The 20,191-nt window shown below is 37.3% G+C and overlaps 1 protein-coding gene across 1 annotated transcript in view; it reads right to left on the minus strand.

The window, feature by feature from the left end:
- Positions 1-18,378, minus strand: part of LOC150092824 (tetraspanin-4-like) — a 108,199-nt gene extending 89,821 nt beyond the window's left edge. Inside the window, exon 1 of the mRNA XM_090414292.1 lies at positions 18,316-18,378. Within this exon, the coding sequence (XP_090270418.1) occupies positions 18,316-18,378 (63 nt within the window). The remainder of the gene's footprint in view (positions 1-18,315) is intronic.
- Positions 18,379-20,191: the final 1,813 nt, after the last annotated feature.

A 20,191-nucleotide genomic window follows, 5' to 3' on the forward strand; every position in this document is an offset into this window, starting at 1 on the left:
CGCCTGAAAGTATCTTCAGGACTGGGGTAAAGTGGTACAACACCGAGCAACTCATTGCAAAGGTGGAGCAAGCTAATATCACTCCTATCTCCCATAATGCAAAACACATCTCCTTGCGGATATGTATAATGTTATGCATTAAGGGAAGGGCCACTACCCAGACTAGTTTTGCCCTTTATTGAGGTCTCTTCAGTGGGAGCCAGGCCCAAGTGGAGATACCAGGCAGAAGCATTAGCAAGGTCATCTCTACCTATAGGAGTTGCCAAAAGATACAACACCGGGCAACTCGTTGCCCGGTGTTGTATCTTTTGTAAGGTGTTGTACCTTACCTCTTTTGTAAGGTGTTGTACCTTACCCCAGTCCTGAAGATACTTTTAGGCGCAAACTTTGTTTGCTCACACTTGGATAAAGGATTAAACTAAATTTATTATAGTCTAACCAAGTGAAAAATAAACTTTCAACATCTTTCTCTAAATCCAGAGTAATTTAATAAAAATGTGGCACACTGTTTGGCAACTCCTATAGGTAGAGATGACCTGCTAATGCTTCTGCCTGGTATCTCCACTTGGGCCTGGCTCCCACTGAAGAGACCTCAATAAAGGTCGAAACTAGTCTGGGTAGTGGCCCTTCCCTTAATGCATAACATTATACATATCTGCAAGGAGATGTGTTTTGCATTATGGGATATAGGAGTGATGTTATCTTGCTCCACCTTTGCAACGAGTTGCCCGGTGTTGTACCACCTTACCCCAGTCCTGAAGATACTTTCAGGCGCAAACTTTGTTTGCTCACACTTGGATAAAAGATTAAACTAAATTTATTATAGTCTAACCAAGTGAAAAATAAACTTTCAACACCCTTTCATCAGTCCAAAAATATCAACCTATTCAAATCCTCTTGCAACAACATTCTGTGAGAACTTTCTGACAATGTTTTTCATAATTTAGTATCATCAGCAAACAACTGGATATCTCCTCTCAAATCATGAATCCTGTGATACCCTGCTTATCACCTTTTTTCAGGCACTATACCCCCACATATACAACTTGCTGGCTACTATCTGTCAACCATCCATGTAACTAAGCTATCAATTGACAATCCATCCTCCTTAATTTCAACAGTAGTTTATCGTAAAGTTGTGCACTATCAAATGCTTTAGCAAAATCACTGAGCATTTCCTGTTAACTGAAGAATAACCTCACTCCAAAACTATTCTGCTCTCTCTCTCTCTCTCTCAAAAGATTTCATTCTCATCAATCCACACTGGCCTATAGTTGGATACCACTGACATGGATTCTCCTTTGTGCAGTGAGTCCTATTTTTCTTTCTTTCCACTTTTCTGGGACTGTTCTTAGTGTCAGACTCTTGTTGAACAACTAAGGCAAGAGCAATGCTAGCTCTCTCGCACATTCCATTAATATATGTGTTGATATCCCATACAGTCCCACAGCCCTATTAACATCAAAGTTACTTAAATAAAATTCTAACAGTTCCCATTCTTGAACTTTCAGTCTTCTGTCCTCCTTCCAATTGTTATCAAAACTACTCTTCATCTCCCTACATGAAATACACTAACAAAATACTCACTAAACATTTCCACTATATCTTCTGCAGATGTGTTCCATCTCCAGCAACTAAATGTAAGATGTTATCTTACATTTATCTAATATTATCTTCCACTTGTAAGATAACAGTAGAACTCTAGGGTTTTGCTTTGCTGCCTCAGCCAATCCCCTTTCAAATATCAATTTCTCCTTCCTCACTACACTCATCACCCTCCTAGCCTGTGCCTTATTACCTTTGTGCTGCTGAGTATTATTATCACCAAAGACCCCCCCCCCCATGGAGTCAAAGATTCATCTAGGAGTCCTATTCTCATACACACAGTTCATCATACAGCACTTTAAACACACTCAAATTCCCCATTCTCAGGCCAGGCATTCCAATCATTCACAACTCTATATGCAAAAAAACTTGCTTCTCATTCCCCTGCTCACACTCTCCTTATACAGCTTCTAGGGATGACCCCTGATCTCCCAGTTTTCTGTAGAACCTCTCCAACATCGATCCTATAACAACCCCAGTAAATTGCATCTTCTCAATCTTTCCTCATATTCAACATTCCAGAGGTCAGAAACTACCTTAGTTAGTCGCCTCTGGATCCTTTCCAACATCTCTTCGTCCTTCTGAAAACCAGATGACCAAATCTGGGCACAGTAGTCCATGTCTGGCTTAATCAAAGCCTTATACTTCTACTTCTACAAGTCAGTGTCCTCCACATAATTCCAGAAGTCTTTGTGCTGTCTTCACAATTTTGGCAATGTGTCCACTAAATTTCAAATACTTATCCACTATCACCCCAAGATCTCTTATTTCCTCCACTTCCAACAGTATATCCTCACCAAGCATAAATTCTGCATTCCCACCTTTGTTTCCCAAATTTTAAAACCTTACATTTTGCAATACTGAACTCGTATCGCCATTCCCAATCACTAAATTTATTCAATCTAAATCTTTGCCAATATCATTAATATACAAGATAAATAGTAATTGCCCTAAAACAGACCACTGAGGCACAACATTAGTGACTTTCCTTTTCTGAGATATTGCTGCCCCATACACAACTTGCTGATACCTATCAGATAGCCAGTCTCCAATCCAATGCACTAATCTAATATCCAACCCCATATGCTCTAGTTTGACTATCAACTTATCATGCGGTAATTTATCAAAAGCCTTTGCAAAATCTAAGTATATTACTGTGTATCCCTCTCCTCTGTTCAAGGAAGCAGTAACCTTATTGTAATAAGTAAGTAGATTACTAAAACATGGCCTACCTCCCCTTAGGAAATCATTGCTGTCCATCGAAGATATTTTGCTGTCAACCCAATTCTGGATCCTAGTTCTCACAAGCTTCTCCAACAACTTAACCACAACGCCTGACACACAGATAAGCCTATAATTTGATGCTTGAGTTCTATCATCTCCCTTATGAAGTGGCACAATCTTGCCCTCCTTAGGAACTTGATCCAATGTAAGACTCATATTAAAAAATTATGTCAAAGCAGGTGTCAACTCCCTGGCACATTCCTTCAGAATATGTGGTGATATATTATCAAGTCCCATAGCCTTATTTTCATCTAGTTTGCTCAACTCCACATACACCTCTTGCCCACTTACAGTCAGTCTCTCCTCCCCATCATCAACTGCTCTCAATCTCTCCCATTCACAAGACTAAAAGACCTTTATGAACTGCTCATTAATTATCTCCACTACATCTTCCGCAACATCTTCATACCAATTTCTCCAATCAATGTCATCCCTCAATAATTATTCTTTTTTTTGCTGGCTACATATGGAAAGAACTCCTTAGGATTCTTTTTGGCTTCATTAGCTAACTGCTGTTCATACCTCACTTTTGCTACCCTTACCAACCAAGTCACTGGGCCTTGCCTGGTCTTTGTGATCCTCATGGAATTGGTTATCACCACTTCTCTTATGCTGCCTCCATAATGCCCTTTTTCTCTGTATCGCATGCTTAATCTCTCTATTCATCCATTTCACACCTACCTTATTTAACCTTCTGACCCTTGGAATACATTTAGCATTGCTTCTACTAGATAGTTCTTGAAAATCCCCCAAGCTGCACTGATCTCTTTTCCAGCTAACTCCTTATTCCATGCTACACCTGCAAGCTGTCTCCTGAGCTCTTCATAATCATACCCCCTTTCTCACAGGGATCCTCACACTGCTGGCAACCATCCAGGTAATCACCTCATGGTCACTCTCACCAATTGGTGAGTGATTAGACACCTCATTTATAATTACTTGCTCTGATGAGATGATTAAATCCAAGACCCCAATCCTCGTGTGCCCTCTGTTACATACTGTCTGAGGAAGTTGTCCCTCAAAAACTCAAGAAACTCATTTTCTTTACTTCCAGTTGTTATATCATCCTTCCAAGTCTATATTGCCATAATTAAAATTTCCCATAATGATCACCCTTTTCTTATTTGCTGGGCTAATTTGATTATACATTTCATAGTCACTATCACATTACCAGGTCTATAACAACATCCAACCAAGTATTTCATTCTATTCACCTCTATCTGATGCCATACTGCCTCAAAACCACTGGCACTATTTCTCTCTTGCATCCCTACTTTGTATGGACATAACTCTCTCTATCATCAATAGCACTCCTTCCCCCCTCCCTTTTTACCCTTTCTATCCTCACGAAACACATCATACCCTTCCATCTCTATTCCTGTCAGGATGTTGTCCTCATCTAACCATGTCTTACTTATTCCAACAATTTTTGTATGAACAGACTCAATTAATGTAACCATCTCATCTGCCTTCTAGCATTTGTATACAAACAAAACAGCTCATTCCTGGATCTACAGCTAGTTCCACTAATACCACTCATTCGATGCGATTTCTCCATACTCAACTGGAGCCATTTCCCTTTCTGCTTATTCATTTTAGAACCCTCTTCAAGTCCAACTGTTTTCTCTTGATCCCAGATCATTCCATTCCTTTCCTGTCTACACTTGCATTCACATCCTCTTGGAGTATCTACCTTTCTCACCCTATGTTCCCCTGTTCACCCTGAGCCTTCCTGTTTCCCTTGCACACCCATTCTCTCGTTCTCTATACTCGTGCTAGTCACTTCCTCATTCACTACCACCTCTTCAATCTTTCATGTCTTACTCTTCTGCTCTTCCACATCACTTCCCACTTGATCAGATTCATTCTCTGTACTCACTTCTCTACCTTCCAGCAGCAGTCTCTCCAAGCGACTCACACCAAAACCATTCAAATGCAATCCATCATTCTTATATAGTTCACTTTGTCCTTCAAATTCATTCCACACATTAACAAACTGTACTCCTTTCTCCTCTCACATATCAGCTAACATATCATTCATAATCCTTGCTCTCCACCTCATCTCATCACTTTTACCTAGGCAACATGCTTACTATTTTTCCTATCACACTATTCATTTATCCATCTAAGCAACCTCTTGATATCCATTCTGATGTGCTCTTTGTTCTCAATCAAGTCATTCGTACCTATTAAAACTATCAACTCTTGCTCGCTTCCTTCTTATACCCAATGCCTCAATCACTCTACTCATTTTACCGCCTGGAAAACATACCTTGTGCATCTGCTCATCCAGCACACCTTTAATAATTGAGTCACTATACAATGCCACTCGCGAGTCTTTTGTTACCTCTTTTATACCAACCTGATTTGTTTTAATCATTTTCACTCTCCCATATATTTCCCGAATTTTCTTAACTTCATTCCACATCCATTTCATCTCTTGCCTCATCCTTGTGCATCCTTTCATCCAGCACACCTTTAATAATTGAGTCACCATACAACACCACTCGCGAGTCTTTTGTTACCTCTTTTATACCAACCTGATTTGTTTTAATCATTTTCACTCTCCCATACATGTCCCGAATTTTCTTAACTTCATTCCGCATCCATTTCATCTCTTGCCTCATCCTAACCAACTCAACTTTCAAATCTTGCGTCACATTCTCTCTGTCATTTAATCTTTCTAATTTTCGAACTCTCGAACCATGCTTCACACTTTCTCTCTCATTCATCCTTCTGAGTTTTCGTACTCGTACTTTCAGTCCTTTTGTCAAACTTCCGCTGTCATTCATTCTTTCGATTTTTCCAGCTTTCAACCCTTGCAACACTATTTCCGGTTTCATTCTTTCTTTCAATTTTTCCAGCTTTCGAACCTTGTGTCACACTATTTCGGATTTCATTCATTCCCTCAATTTCATTGCCTTCTGCCATTCACTTCACTTAATGGATGGACTACCATCCATTAAGGTTTTCAAATCACTCATTTTCTTTTTCAATGATTTTTTAACAATTTTTCACTGTTCTTTCACATTATCCTTCTCTTTCAGACGAGCACTCATTTTCCTCGTGGCATTCTCACTACTAACACTTTCTGTCATCAACATATTAGCACTCATCAAATCTTCATTCAGCTCACACTTCGCATAAACCCTCCTTTCATCCACCCTAGATATCCACAATTCATCAATGTAATCAAAAGAGTACATGTAGCACACCTCGCACTTCACGAAATGACTAAAGTCTAATTTAAAATCCTGCAATGACAAAGTCGTCGCCATCTTTCTTTTGCCGGTTACTACGCTAAGGTCTAATACTAATGAATTTGTAATTAAATTTAGACAAAATATCCCACACACTAATAATACTACAAGTGCACAACCTTTATAGCAACTCTTACTCATAATACAATTAATTATTTCAAAATAACATCTGAAACCGGAGTTCTCTTCACAGACTGCTTCTTCTTCTTCTCTTTATACCTGTTCTCAGAAGCTCTTGCATAATTCTATGATTCATCCATTTCATCCTAACTTTATTCATCCTTCTAACCTTAGAAATACAATTTGACATTTGCTATAAGAAACTGATTTCTCTCTCCTTCAACTGATCAAACTACAGCATGCCACCAGTTTGTTTCCTGAAATGATCATAGTCCCTGTTCTGTAATTCTACATATATTTTGCTCCATAAAAGCTTATTTTAAGATGGGAAGGGGCTTCTGTGAAGCCACCTCTCAACATCAAAACCACATGATCACTCTCCTCAGTTGGTGGTGTCACAAAAACATCTGTTTTCATGATACATTTGTTTAAGAATTATTATAAGATAATAAATCTAACATTCATGTCCCATGTGTTGCTTCAACTATGTGCTAATTAAGGCAGTTGTACCCAAAAGTAGCTCAAGAATTCATTCTCTTTCCTCAGACATTATTTCCTGATGCAAGTCAATGTTTTCATAGTTAGTAATCCATTATCACTTGCCAGTCTCATCTGTCTAAATATTTTAGAATCATCTCCCTCTACATTTTTGGCCTGTAAGAAAACACTCCGCTAAATTTTAATTTGTGCTTACCTCAATCTCACACCAAATGGTTGTAAAGTCATTATCACTACTGCTTTAGTCAAGTTCCACATGGAGGGGCCAACTCTTCCGAGATCATTAGTAATACCCCAATTCCTCATTATTCTGCACAGCCTATTGGAAAAATGTTATAACCATCATATTCTATTAACTGTGTCTCAACTACACAAGTGATTTGTAAACTGACAAATTGAATCAAAGCCAAACTCTACACCCATATTCCTAAAATCCTTGCATTGGTATATAAGAACAGCAGCTTCTTTTTCCTTTCCACAATTCCTTCCACTTTGTTGCTCCCATTGAGGCCATCCATATCTTGCATTCCTTAGACATTCATCTCATACCAATCTTAGTGGCATTCACAGTCCACCATTTAGTTTGTTTCCCTGACTGACCCCACACTCTCCTCCTCTCGTCAACAATCTACCTAGCTTCACACTGCCACTCAAATGTAGACAATATGCAGCAAGCAGCTCTCTCCTACCTTCAAATTTATCCCATATATATCCTATATCCCTGCAGATTCTAGCTATTCATAATCAATGCTTTTCTTCTCAGCTACTTACTATCATACTCAGTAACACATTCACAATTCTCTCTCACACACCTTTGCATTTCACTGTCTCTAGCAACACCAGTAAATCCTGCTCTATCTCATTTACCCTATCTTGCACTTACTGACTTACATAAATTCAGATATTACGTATAACTGACTTACATAAGTTCAGACATGCATAGATAATACTAAGACAGCTATTACTCACATGCCACCTAACAGTGGTCATTCAAAAGGCAGACAGCCTATTTGGTGCATGCATGTATGCACCTTCCTTAGTACTAAACATGGACATGTGGTGCATTTGTATTCCTACACTTTAAGAATTTTTAGTGTGTGCATGCAGTGGGATAAAGTACAATCACAACTGGAAAAAGGACCAGAAGAGAAAAGTGAACCCATGTGTAAATGCATCAAAACTGATCTACAGATAGTGGTGCACCTGAGGGGGGGGGGGGGGGCTCCCCCAAAAAAAAAGAAAAAAAGAAAAAAAAAACGATGCTCAATCATAGGTCGTATGATATGCATAGTATGTATTCTCAAATCATCTACTCAACTCCCCCCCCCAAGATGAAAATGAAAATTATAAATTATCTGGTATGCATCCAATAAATATCTTTTAAAAAATTTTATACCAGGTATATAACGTGTCCTGCCACATATTTAGATGTTTTTGAAACTGATTTTTGTGTTGCACTATTTACACATAGGTTCACTTTTCACGCCCTCCCCCCCCAAAAAAAAATTCCTGCTTATTGGGATTGGCTTAAGACAAAAATCCAGCATCATTCACAAGCTACATTGATGCCTGCAATATTTGCAAAACCATCATTAAAAAAAAAATCTAAATCTGACTTTGATAGATCTAAATGTAAAAATTCACCACCCATGCCAGTGGGAATCATGCCTGTCTTCTAATCCTTCACAAAAGCTATTGGATGTAATATTTGTTTATCTGTACTTCCATCTCTTTCTCATCCAAATAGTAATGCCAAACTACATGATTTTGTGAATCTGAGAGGAGGATGTGCCACAAGAGATGAAACGTGAATGAGACTATGATTTGAGTTACCAAACAGGAGCAGTCACTTAGAGTACTTCAAATGTTAAGAAAAGATCTAGAAAATTTTGTGTGGAGAGAATTGTCAGAAATTCTAATTGAAAGATGATTTTGTTTTAGATCATTACTTACAGCAAATATCCCTGCTTCTCTTCCAGCTTGGGCATTGCAACATCACCTATAGATAAAGCTGACCTCCTGCCATCATTCTTCTCATCAACTCATACAAAGATGACAACTGCAAATCACCTCCTTCTTTACCTGGAACATTACGGTGGATAACGCCTGCAGCCTTCCATTAGAAAGACATCACAAGAAGTTTGAACAATTTGAATACCAGATTGTTCCAGATTCTTCTGATGTTAAAGGTGTACCTTCTGATTGTTCAAAATTCTTCTAAATATTCTTCTAAAGAAACAGGTGTTCTTCTAAAAGAACAGGTGTTAGTTCAGGAGCACATCTCTTGTGCTCAAAAGATGTGTTCCTGAACTAACACCTGTTCTTTCTCATTTTTACACTGTATCATACTTAGCTGGCATCTACCCTACAGCATGGAAGCAAGTCAAAATATTGGGAATTTGGTTGGAAATGAGGATAGGAAAGTCACCAAGGAAGACGACTTCAGTGTTAGGGAATTTGGATCGTATGAAATTGAGCTTCACAGATAAGAAATTAAAGAGATCTAAATGATTTTCAGAACTGGGAAAATGGTAGACACAGCAGATGAATGAGACATAATGAGATGAGGATATCTTAAGACACAGGAAGTCAAAAAAAGGAGAACTGAGGATTAGGCAAGTAATGACGGATTGCACAAAAGCACAAATACCACCCTAACGACAAAAGGAATCACACAAGGTATAATTTGGACAGTTAAAGCGAGATGTTGTGGCAGTGATTTGAGATTTAGTCAAAAATAGGACATCAGGTTTGGATGTCTGCCGGTGATGACGTACATCATTTAGACTGGTGTTGATACCACAAAGTTGATGAAGTGAATGTGGAAGAAATTTTTTTATGGAATATTTTCATTTTTTAAATATTTGGGGGGGGGGTTATTATTTAATTTAACTGCAAGAATGCTACAATAATATAGGTTTACTTTCATGCTACTATGGTGCAGTGAAGAGAAAAGAGCAGGAAAATCGATAGTGAAAGGAGATACTCTTAGACATGTTGTCCATACAGAGAATATCACACTGCATGGCATTGGCAGCAACCCTCATACAATTATATAGCCTTCATCCAGGCACAACCCTGGCAGTGTTGAAAGCAACAAGATTATGCACCAGCTGATCAAGAAACCTACACATTACTGTCTGGTTTGGTCCTGTCTACCATCTGTTGGATTACCAATAAAACTGCTTTACTGCTGCACCTTAAAAGATAATAAATCTCTCATCAGGGGTGCACCAGCAATATGTGCAATGTGTGTGATGCACACAGGCACCAGGATAGTAAAGGTGCCAAAGAGGAGGAAATACTTTAAAAAAAACGTTTTTTTAAAGCGATTTTTTTATTGGGGGGGGGGAGATAGGGGCAGCAACTAAAGTTTTGCACACAGGTGCCGGACACTATTGGCATGCTACTGGGAATAGGGGCGCCAACTAAAGTTTTGCACACAGGCACTAGACACTACTGGCACACCCCTGTCTCTCATGATAAAATTAATGGAAAACTACAGCACAAAAAGAAACAATTAAACAACAAATTTAATTATTTCTCTTTGTGCTGTAGTTATTCCATTAAATTTTATTATTAGTGTAAACTAGCACCTAGGTCTAAATACATAGGTACTGAATTTCTACAATATTTTTAGCATATCCTCGAAGGATATCACTCATACTGCATGCTAAAAGACTGAGGGGGGAACAGAAACAGGAACCCCTGCTCTGGAGACCAACATTTACTTACTTTCTATGATAAGTGACAGTGATAGTTCAGCTGCACAAAGGAAATGGTCATGATGCAGCTGGACTTTGTCAAAGCATTTGACTGGATACCACACAGAATGCCATTACATAAAACCGAGCAAATAGGGGTGGATGTGAAGTTGGTGACACGAATAAGAGGGTGGATTGAGACATCTAAGTGTAGCAGTATACAGTGAACCAGAATATGAGAAATGGCAGGTGGTCAGTGGTGTGTACAAGCTCTGTATGGGCCCTTGCTATTTAATTTGTACATTAATGACATAGAGAAAAATCTGAAGGGGAATATCCAATTGTTTACAGATGATGCAAAATTGGAGAGGATAATTAATAAAAGTGATGCAGAGCTCTTGCAGACCTGTTTCAACAGATAGATAGCATACAGCCAAAGGCATTAGGATAATGGATGCAAGTTCACTGTGGCAGAGTAAAGATTATAAGCTGTGTATTATACTAATGAACCTGGATGTCAAGAGACTGATAAAGCTAGGAATTTGGGCAGGGGGGGGGTATCACTCTTGGATTTTTAAGAAGGCTGATAAGTAGGGATGAGAAGGGATTATTATCCTTTTTCATAATGCTTTCATGTGGGCATATCTGGAAGAATGTGCATGGTTTGGTTTCCTGAGATGCTCAGGATTCAGATACGTTGAAGAGGATCCAGAGGCAAGTAAAAAAAAATGTGACAAAAATGTATAATAAGTTCTCCTTATGAGGCTGAAGGTTTGTGAGTAACAAATTAGTTGACAGGTGGAAAAGAGAAGATATGATAGAAACATATAAGCTAGTTAAAAGGTTTTATACAGCAGATTCTTAAGAAAATTTTCACTATATGTCAAGACAGGATAGGAGAGAAGAAATCAAGGAGTCAGAATCACTAGAAGCTGTGTTAGAACATCTACTTCTTCCTTTTGATGTATTAGATCTAGTAGCCTTATGGAGCTGTCCTTAACCCTCCCAAACCATACCTGTCCCAAGGATAAGGTGGTTAGTCCAATGCCTCCCATTGTGTGTCCTATCTGTAGATGTGTGTGTATGCAGCCAGTTTGCCTGTTCTCGGGGATGAAAAACCTGAGTTTCCGGGTGAAAAAAGACCCTATCTCCATATGAGACTGGCTAACTCACCTTTCGTCAAAAAAGACCAGATAAACATTCCTCACGTCACTGACAGGAATCAAACCCAGGTCTTTCCGACCAAAGAACTTCGTCTATACCGAATGAGCTATGGAGGCTTGTATTAGAACATAAAGAGCTTGATGTTTTCTTGGAGAATACTGAATAGAATGGGATGCCAGAAGCAACCAAGTGAATGAATTTAAGGATATATATATATATATATATATATATATATATATATATATATATATATATATATAATACAATAAAGTATTGTGTGAATAATAGTTAATGTTGGTTTACTGCAATTAATCTTCAGATTCCATGGAAGTTCCTATATAATAATAGTGAGAAAATTCATGGATCAGAGGTGTTGTGAATAAAAAGATGCACAAGACATGTTTTCCAGGTAGATAAATGAATAACTGAGGAAGTGGATAAGAGATGAAAAGTTGTCAGAGCTAGCAATGCCTATGAGCACAAATGAACTGGAAGCCAAGAAGAATGCTGAAAGTAATTTGAGGATGTTGTTAAACAGGTGAAGGATAATAGAGTGGTTGGGTTTAGTATGTTGTCTAGGTATAATAATAGTGAGTTGTGAAGGAGAATACAAATAATAAACATTTATGATGGCTCGTCTATGATGAAGGAACGGTGTGCAGTCTGTAAATATATAGAGGAAATTTCAAAAGCCAGAAATTTCAGGTAGATGGACAGTGTTTAAATGGGTTTGGTGTTGTGAATTTGGAGCAGTTGTTATTGTTGTTGTTGGTGGTAAAAGAGTGTATGGATGGATGTATGAATAGAGTATGGATGTAAAAGAGCAAGTTTTTTTTTTTAACATAATTTTGTTATGATATCTGGAATACAGATATTGCAGTTTCTGATTCTGGATCTCCGTGGTAACACTAACAAAAATAAGTAAAAGTCCCCCCAAAAAAATTCCACAATAACAAAAACTGAAACCAATGCTCGAGAACAAAACCATACACCACACATGGAGAAAACAACTACCTTAGATTTCCAAAACAATGAAACAAAATTTTTTAAAAAAGTGACAAATATCCATCGCCTCTGCATATTCTCTGAAAATTGGCAGCTAGGTAATATCAAAATCATGTCCAAGTTCTCAACCAATAAAAAAGTGACGTAATTTGATGTTGTCGATTTAGCAAGCTCTGCCATCTATCTTTCAACCAATTTCTTAGCTATCATTCATTCATTTTTCCTTTGAAGCATTTCATTCATTTCTCAATGGTTTGGTTTTGTTAATATTGTCTTTTTTTTAAGTTTCTTTTTTTTTTCTTTGTACATTAACTTTTCTGGCACTGATGAAACAGTCATTTTTTGCCAGTATGGGATTTATTATAGTAGTAAGGATACATTTGGTTATTTCCTTCTTTTGCATAAAATCTATATGACCTGCTAAGTCTTCAGACTTAACCTTACTTCTTTTTTTTCTTTTATAATACACAGATTCAATGTGAGTAAAATGGTTCCAGTTCTCTTACATACTAGAACTTTTAAGAAGAACTAAGATGCTAGGAAACCCAGAATCCTCACAAAAGTTTTAAAAGAGCATACTGGAGCACAAAACATCTACTCCTTCATGCCCTATAGAAGGGGAAAATATTCAGCTATAGTGAGGAGCATCGATTTGAGAAACAAACCAAGGGTTTCTCTCTTGAGGGGAACCACATTATTACAATCATGGTAGAGGGGCAAGTATGAACAATTAGAATTGAAAGGTTTCCCCATAGAGTATACCGATGCAACAACAAAGTACTCATCCAAGAGTTTTCTAAATAGAATAAAGTGAGAAACATTAAAAGGAGCCTCTCGAAGAAAAATCCATTCTGGTTCTCTGGAAAAGTAACATTAACATGGACATGCATTCAGCAGTGCCCAATCTCATTACCATCAGAACATCAAGAGTGATGGTGAATTACCAAAGTCCAGAAACAATGGCTGTTCTGCTGCTCGATGGAACATCTGTGTAACCAAGTATTTCAACTGATATAATAACAGGCACATCTTCAGCCAGTGTCTGAACACATGCCAAAAATGTGATAGCACAAAACACAAGATCACCACTAGTCCATTGCATATGTTTACTGAGTATACAGGGACACCAGTGGAACCAATAAAACTGCAGCCCACCATTGATCAGAATGAATTTCCAGAGATTTCCAAAGGCAGTGGATAGATTACCACCATACAAACTGTTTTAACTAAAGAAGACTGCTTCATTCACCACTCCATCAACTTCCACTCTGGAAATACATAAAGCTTCAGAACCAAAATGTGCTCTAACAGCAACTGAAGAGCCTAAAACTCTTCCTGCAGCAGCCAGCGAAACACCCTACAGAATAAATGAAAACAGAGGTGGAGGGAGAAATAATCACTAACATCATCAGATGTTAGTGATTATTTCTCCCAAAAAAGAAAAAAGAAAAATAAAAGAAGTTGGTGAAGCTGGCAACCCATCCTCCTTCAAGAGACGACCCAATAAAAGAGAAAATTTAAAAAAATCACTAGCCACCAATTCTCTAAATATGGTTTCAAAGCATTGAAAGATGGCATTATAAGTTTTAGAATTAAAAATAATAAGCATGAGTTTGACCTCTTGGCATGCTCATGCTCCAAACTGGAAACTAATCTGAAGAAGGTAGGATATGCTGTCACCATCCCCATGTGTAGAATCGTTACTTTATTGCATCAAAAAAATCACAGTCAATTACATAAACCAAACATAACTTTGAAATGACACTCACCCACTTCTATGTTACCTAATGTAAGAAGTTTAATGTAAGAAGGCTCTGTTTATCAAAATAAGGGGTGTAGAAGCTAATGGTAGTGTTCAACATCGGGTTTATGTTTTTGCAAGAAACTCGCTTCTACCACCTCAGAAATATGCAAGAACTAAGCCAAACGTGCTCTATGATTTCCTTGAAGCTATACCAAAACTTTTGGGGTGGGGGGCTAGCATAAATATCCTGCTCTACAGAGTAGAGCAGGATATTTATGCTAGCCCCCCACCCCAATAAGGAGCCTTCCATAACATCCAACAGGATGCAGAAGAGAGTCTTAGCCAGAAATTGTAAGTGCTGAGTCTGCATCACCAAGTTCATCAGCATCTATACTCTGGTGCAAGCAACTGAAAGGCCTGCTATCCTCCAAAGGCTTAACAACTCTTTCTATGGCACCCAGCAAGTCACCACAATATAAATGAAACTAACTAACTGTCCTAACCAGCTTAGGATAAAGTAGGAGTGTGGGGGGGGGACACAACATCTGGAACAGTTGGCTACAGACTATGGAAGTACACTTCAGGAACTTCCAGATATATGGAGAACTCACAACCCCGTACTGTGGAGATTACACGGAAAACAGAAGTATTGACACTACACTTTGTTTCTATATGACACCATCCCTTGTTCCCTGAGTGGAGAAGATAAGATAGTATGTTAATATCAATAATAGCATCTCCAACCACAACTCTAACTTCACTGTCTACAGAAAGTGATCCACATCCATGAATGCTGCCACCAGACTTCTGGTCCCCATTCTCAGACAGGCTTTACCATCTCTGTTCCAGCAGGAAGAATGCTGGCTGGGACTCAGACACGTAGGAACAACTCAAACTCACCACCAAACAAAGAATGAAAACAAGGGGTCAAGAACCTGACATCCTATGCAGATCTCAACTCAGAGATCTCTACAAGGAAAGATGCTGGTTCACAGTTAATCAATGCCAAGGTATACCATGTTAAAAAAAAAAATAAAGTGTGATGTCAATATCAACATAGATATATAGAAGCAAAAATAAGCAGGAAAAAAAAAAAAAAAAAGAAGGAATTTCAAGATAAGACTTCACCTGCACTCAGAAGACAAACCATCTTCTAAATAGGCACTTTGCCAAATTCCAAGAGGAAAGAACCATCACTGGCATCAGCAAAGGCAGTCAGAATAATACCACAATATCTGACATCCTAGAAGCCTTTTGGAAGTAGTATGAACAACTTTGCCAGGTTGATAGTACCTCCCAAGATTACTCCTCTTGGAATATTGCTGCTTCTGCTTTTCCTTTTTCAAATATTCCTACTCAGTGCATTCAAAACAAATTCACTTGCTAACCAGACAACAGCAAGACTGTAGTAATCACATATATTGTGATCAATTCTTTGACAAGCCATAATACATATAGAGAACTATGGCCTTGGCAATATTCCCTCCTTTCATATATTATTATTCAAAATTCCTCCAGGCATGCTTGGCAGAAAACAATAACAGCAAGATTATTTGCTGGATGATCCTAAAGCCTTATTGTTGGATACATTTCAGCATACTATCAAACAGAAGTCTGTAGAATAATTATTTTAATGCTGTAACTTAAAAAGAAAAATGACAAGTCTCTCCATGATGTCTGAATAGCTCTGAAACATTAATCACTTTGCATGCTGAATAAAATATAGAAATTTGAGAATGACATATAGTTAAGAACAGAAATGTAAAGATATAGAATTTTTCTAAAGAACAGAAAGGATAAAAGAGGAAGGAAAATACTGCAAAATAATTATACATGCTAAAGGTGGATGTAAAAGAAAGCAATACATATAATGCCAGTGAGGCTAATAGTATATGATATCTAACAGAATATTGTTATGAGCCTGAAAGAGCAAAAGATAATAAGTGCAAAACATTTAAGCAAAGCAGATAGCCAAGGAAGGTGATATTAATGGGAGATCTTAATTATAGGAATATGTGTAAGAAAGAAGACATAGCATGTAGAAGCAGAGAGAGAAAATCTCTCTCTCTCACCTGTTGATATATTCCCATGAAATTCATTTAAACAGTCATAGTGAATACGCAAAGGAGTTGATCATGCCCTTGACCTGGATATTTAATGCAATAGGAGCGATTCCAAAGAAGCAAAAGAAGACAAAATATCATGCAATAAAGGACAGGTTTCAAATTACATGCCAATTTGTATATATCTGAACCTCTGAAGTATTGCAGAAGTTAGCACATGATGAGGATGAAGTCCAAGTTGTCTATCAAAGTTGTTTGTAAAAAGTTTGTAAAATTCAAGTATTCCTTCAGTAATTTATTTGCATGTAATGATCAAGTAGTAAATGTACTGAATAAGGGAAACTCACATGCAGTGATATCTGCATGTGAGTTTCAATTGATTGAAACACTACTCATGGAAAATGGTTGTACAAGGTGAATGCAGGGGCAGGGAGGGGGAGTGGGTGTGGATTAGAAAGATAGATGAAATGAACTGTCTGATAGACCAGAGCATAGGGAGAAGAGTCTCAGAAAAGGATCATAACTAACAGGAGCTACAAGGATCTCTTCTTGGATCACTGCTGTTAAACTTTTTTTTGGTAACATAACATTTATTGATTTGAAAGGAGTTATTCAGTTGTTTCTGATAATGCAAATTTGGGGAGAGTTAAGAATGATGCCAATGTCACATCTCTTAAGGAAGATTTAAACAGGTTAGCAGAGACAGATTAAATGAATTACTGTTTTAATGCCATTAAGTTCAAAGTTTTGCACTCTGAAATGGAGAAGTAATGCTGTATACAGATCTCTGCCATCAATACAGTATACTGTATTGATAGCAGAGATCTTAGGTTCAGTTAGGCATGATGCACGACATCATGAAGACCACAAATATGCTGATGATGTAATGAGGAGGAGGACATGAACAGAAACAGGGACATTGTTGTTGTTCTACTTAAAAAGGCCTTGATTAGAGTCCACCTAGACTACTGTGCACAAAATTAGTCATCTGGTTTCTGTTGTAATCAGGAAATCCTGATGATGGTCCAACAGTAAGTAACTATGTCAATATCAAGCATCTGGAATATGGGTTGCGAGAAGAGATGAGGAAGTGTGAATTAATTATTGTGAACAGAAGAGAAGTAAACATGATTGAGATAATCAAATTGGCGGTATGATTTTACAAGATTAATATGGAAGTAATTATTCAGAGAGAAAGAGAGACGTGAAAGAACAAGAGGCTGTCCCTAACTAAATAGAGTGTGAAGTAGATTTTTAGATGGCAAGAAGTGGGTAAGTGAGCTGCAATGGTTGAAAGTGTTGTGAATGAGTTTAAGGTACAATGTACCTTAAACTGGTACTTCCTATGATGAGTCACACCATGGAGAACTATTAATAATAATGAAGCTAGGGATTTCAATTAGAAATTATGCATATTCTACTAAATGATGTGAACTAGACTTCTTGCAAGTTGGGATGAAAGAAAAAAATTGTCCTTATTAAATTTCAAAAAATCCTATTCGAGTTCTTGCTGAAATCTCTGTCAGAAATCTTTAAGTAATGCAATGGTCAATACTAAACCAGCTTTATGAAGTATCTTACTAATTTGAGTTTGATTTATCTGCACTTACTGTATGAATATAATTCATGTCAGACACGTTATTTTAAAATTTAAGTAAATTATTATGATTTAAAAATGGCATATAAAAAATGTGAGAAAGTAAAAATATTTTTACTTAGAGAATATTTTGTCAATAAGGTAACTCATTTATGTAGCTCTAAAAAACATTTTTATGTGTACATACATACATACATACAAGTGTGCACACATGCTTATTCATACCATACACTAGCATACAACCTATACAAAGGTGAAAAAGTATACTCACCCAAAAAAGTAGATTCAGACAGCAAAGAGTGTGGCGAACACAAGTGTAGCCAGATATTCCCATGATGGAGGATGATGGCACCTAGGTATCAAATATATTAAAAAATATTTATTTCCTGTCCATTCATTATTATAATTATTATTAACACCATACCTGCATGGAGTCAAAAGACTCAGCATGGGAGGCACACTATTACACACAAAGCCCATCAAATAGTACTTTAAACTCATTCAACGTATCTGTATTCGCCACAATGCATTTCGCTTACCAACCACTCTCCATACAAAGAACCTCTCCTTGTGCTGCTCACACCCTCCTCATACAGCTTCTAGGGATGTCCCCCCCTTCTTCTACCCCATTCTAAGAAAAATTTCTTCCACATTAACCTGGTAACAACCCTTTACCAACTTAAATGTCTTAATCATATCCCCATCTTCCTCCCATTCACAAGACTTTGTAAACTGCATTCTTTCAATCTGTCCTCATAATCCAAAGACCAGTTATTACCTTAGTCAGTCTTCTCTGAAAGTTACAGGCTGAAAAAAAAAAAAAACATTTGAATCAATAATGCTCTTCCAACATTGTGAAATCTTCATAATGCCATTTCTATACAGATGTTAATGAGTTCTCTTTGACTGTTGTGTGTCAGTTCATGAGGAACCAACTTGACAAGCTTAGATGCTATTCCAAGTTCTTGCAAAAGGCAATGGATGGTCAATGACAATAAATTAAGATCTTTTGCTAAATTTTCAACAGATGCATTGCCATTTCTTGCAATAGTGGTTTCAAACATTTCATTATCAAGAGAGAGATAGGCAGCCAGAGCGAGGGGAGTCTTTCAAGCTAACATCCCCTTGTCGAAATTTTTGGAATCATCGCTGGCACTTTCGCACATTCAAAACATTATTGCCATACACATCTTGCACATTTTTTTTTTTTTTTTTTTAGTGTTGGTAGCACTGTTGTCTTTTTTGAACTCAAAGCATGATGTGCTCTTCACTGACCTTCACAGTAATAAAGGGTTATTTAAACAATAAGTATGAGTTCTTGCAAGTTGGAATTTCTTAGAATGCAACCGCCTCACCTTAGCAGTACAGGAATACCTTGTATTGCACGGTTAATTGGTTCCAAGAAACGTCTGCGCTATGCAAAACCACGTTGTTCAAGGTCTATTTATGAAGGTTTTCAATTTAATTTGTTTATTACAAAAATTTAGGATAATAAAAATGTTTAAAAATGAAAAAAAATTGTTATTTTTATTAACTAAATAACAAATAAAATCCTTTTAAACTGATATAAAAGTTGTAGAAAACAAAACAAATGTTGCTCCAATTTTAGCATACAGTAATTTACTTTTAACTAAAGTCAATTAGTGTTCGTTGAACATTCCTTGTCTCTTCAAGTACTAGATCTCTGTAGTATTTGATGACATTATTAAGACTTTGTCTCACTTTGATGCTTCTTACCAAATTCGGGTCGGCATTTATGAGAAAGTCGGCAACTTCGTCGATTTTTCTCACAAAAAGGTGAAAGGTCAGCAAAATAAAATTCTTGAACCATGACATCAGTGGGGTCATCTTCGTCTTCTTCTGCTTCATAAAACCGTTGTTGTTCCAACGCCAAAAGGGTTTCATCATCCAGATCATTTGAATGAGAATCAATACATTCGTTCACATTGTTACAATCTAAATTTGTAAAACCAAGATCTTTGCCCTTCTGCAGAATTTCTGTTGAGATTTCATCTTTCTCTGTTGCAAAGGCAACAAGGTCCTTTGAACAATGCGACAAGATATTATGCCATACGGCTTTCATGTTGCTTTGAGTGACCTCTTGCCAAGATTCATAAATATTTTGAATGGCATCTTTTATGTTAAAT

The sequence above is a fragment of the Typopeltis vanoorti genome, chromosome 25 (genome assembly GCF_054136105.1).
Source record: "Typopeltis vanoorti isolate ZY-2024b chromosome 25, IOZ_Tvanoo_1.0, whole genome shotgun sequence".
Classification (NCBI taxonomy): domain Eukaryota; kingdom Metazoa; phylum Arthropoda; class Arachnida; order Uropygi; family Thelyphonidae; genus Typopeltis; species Typopeltis vanoorti.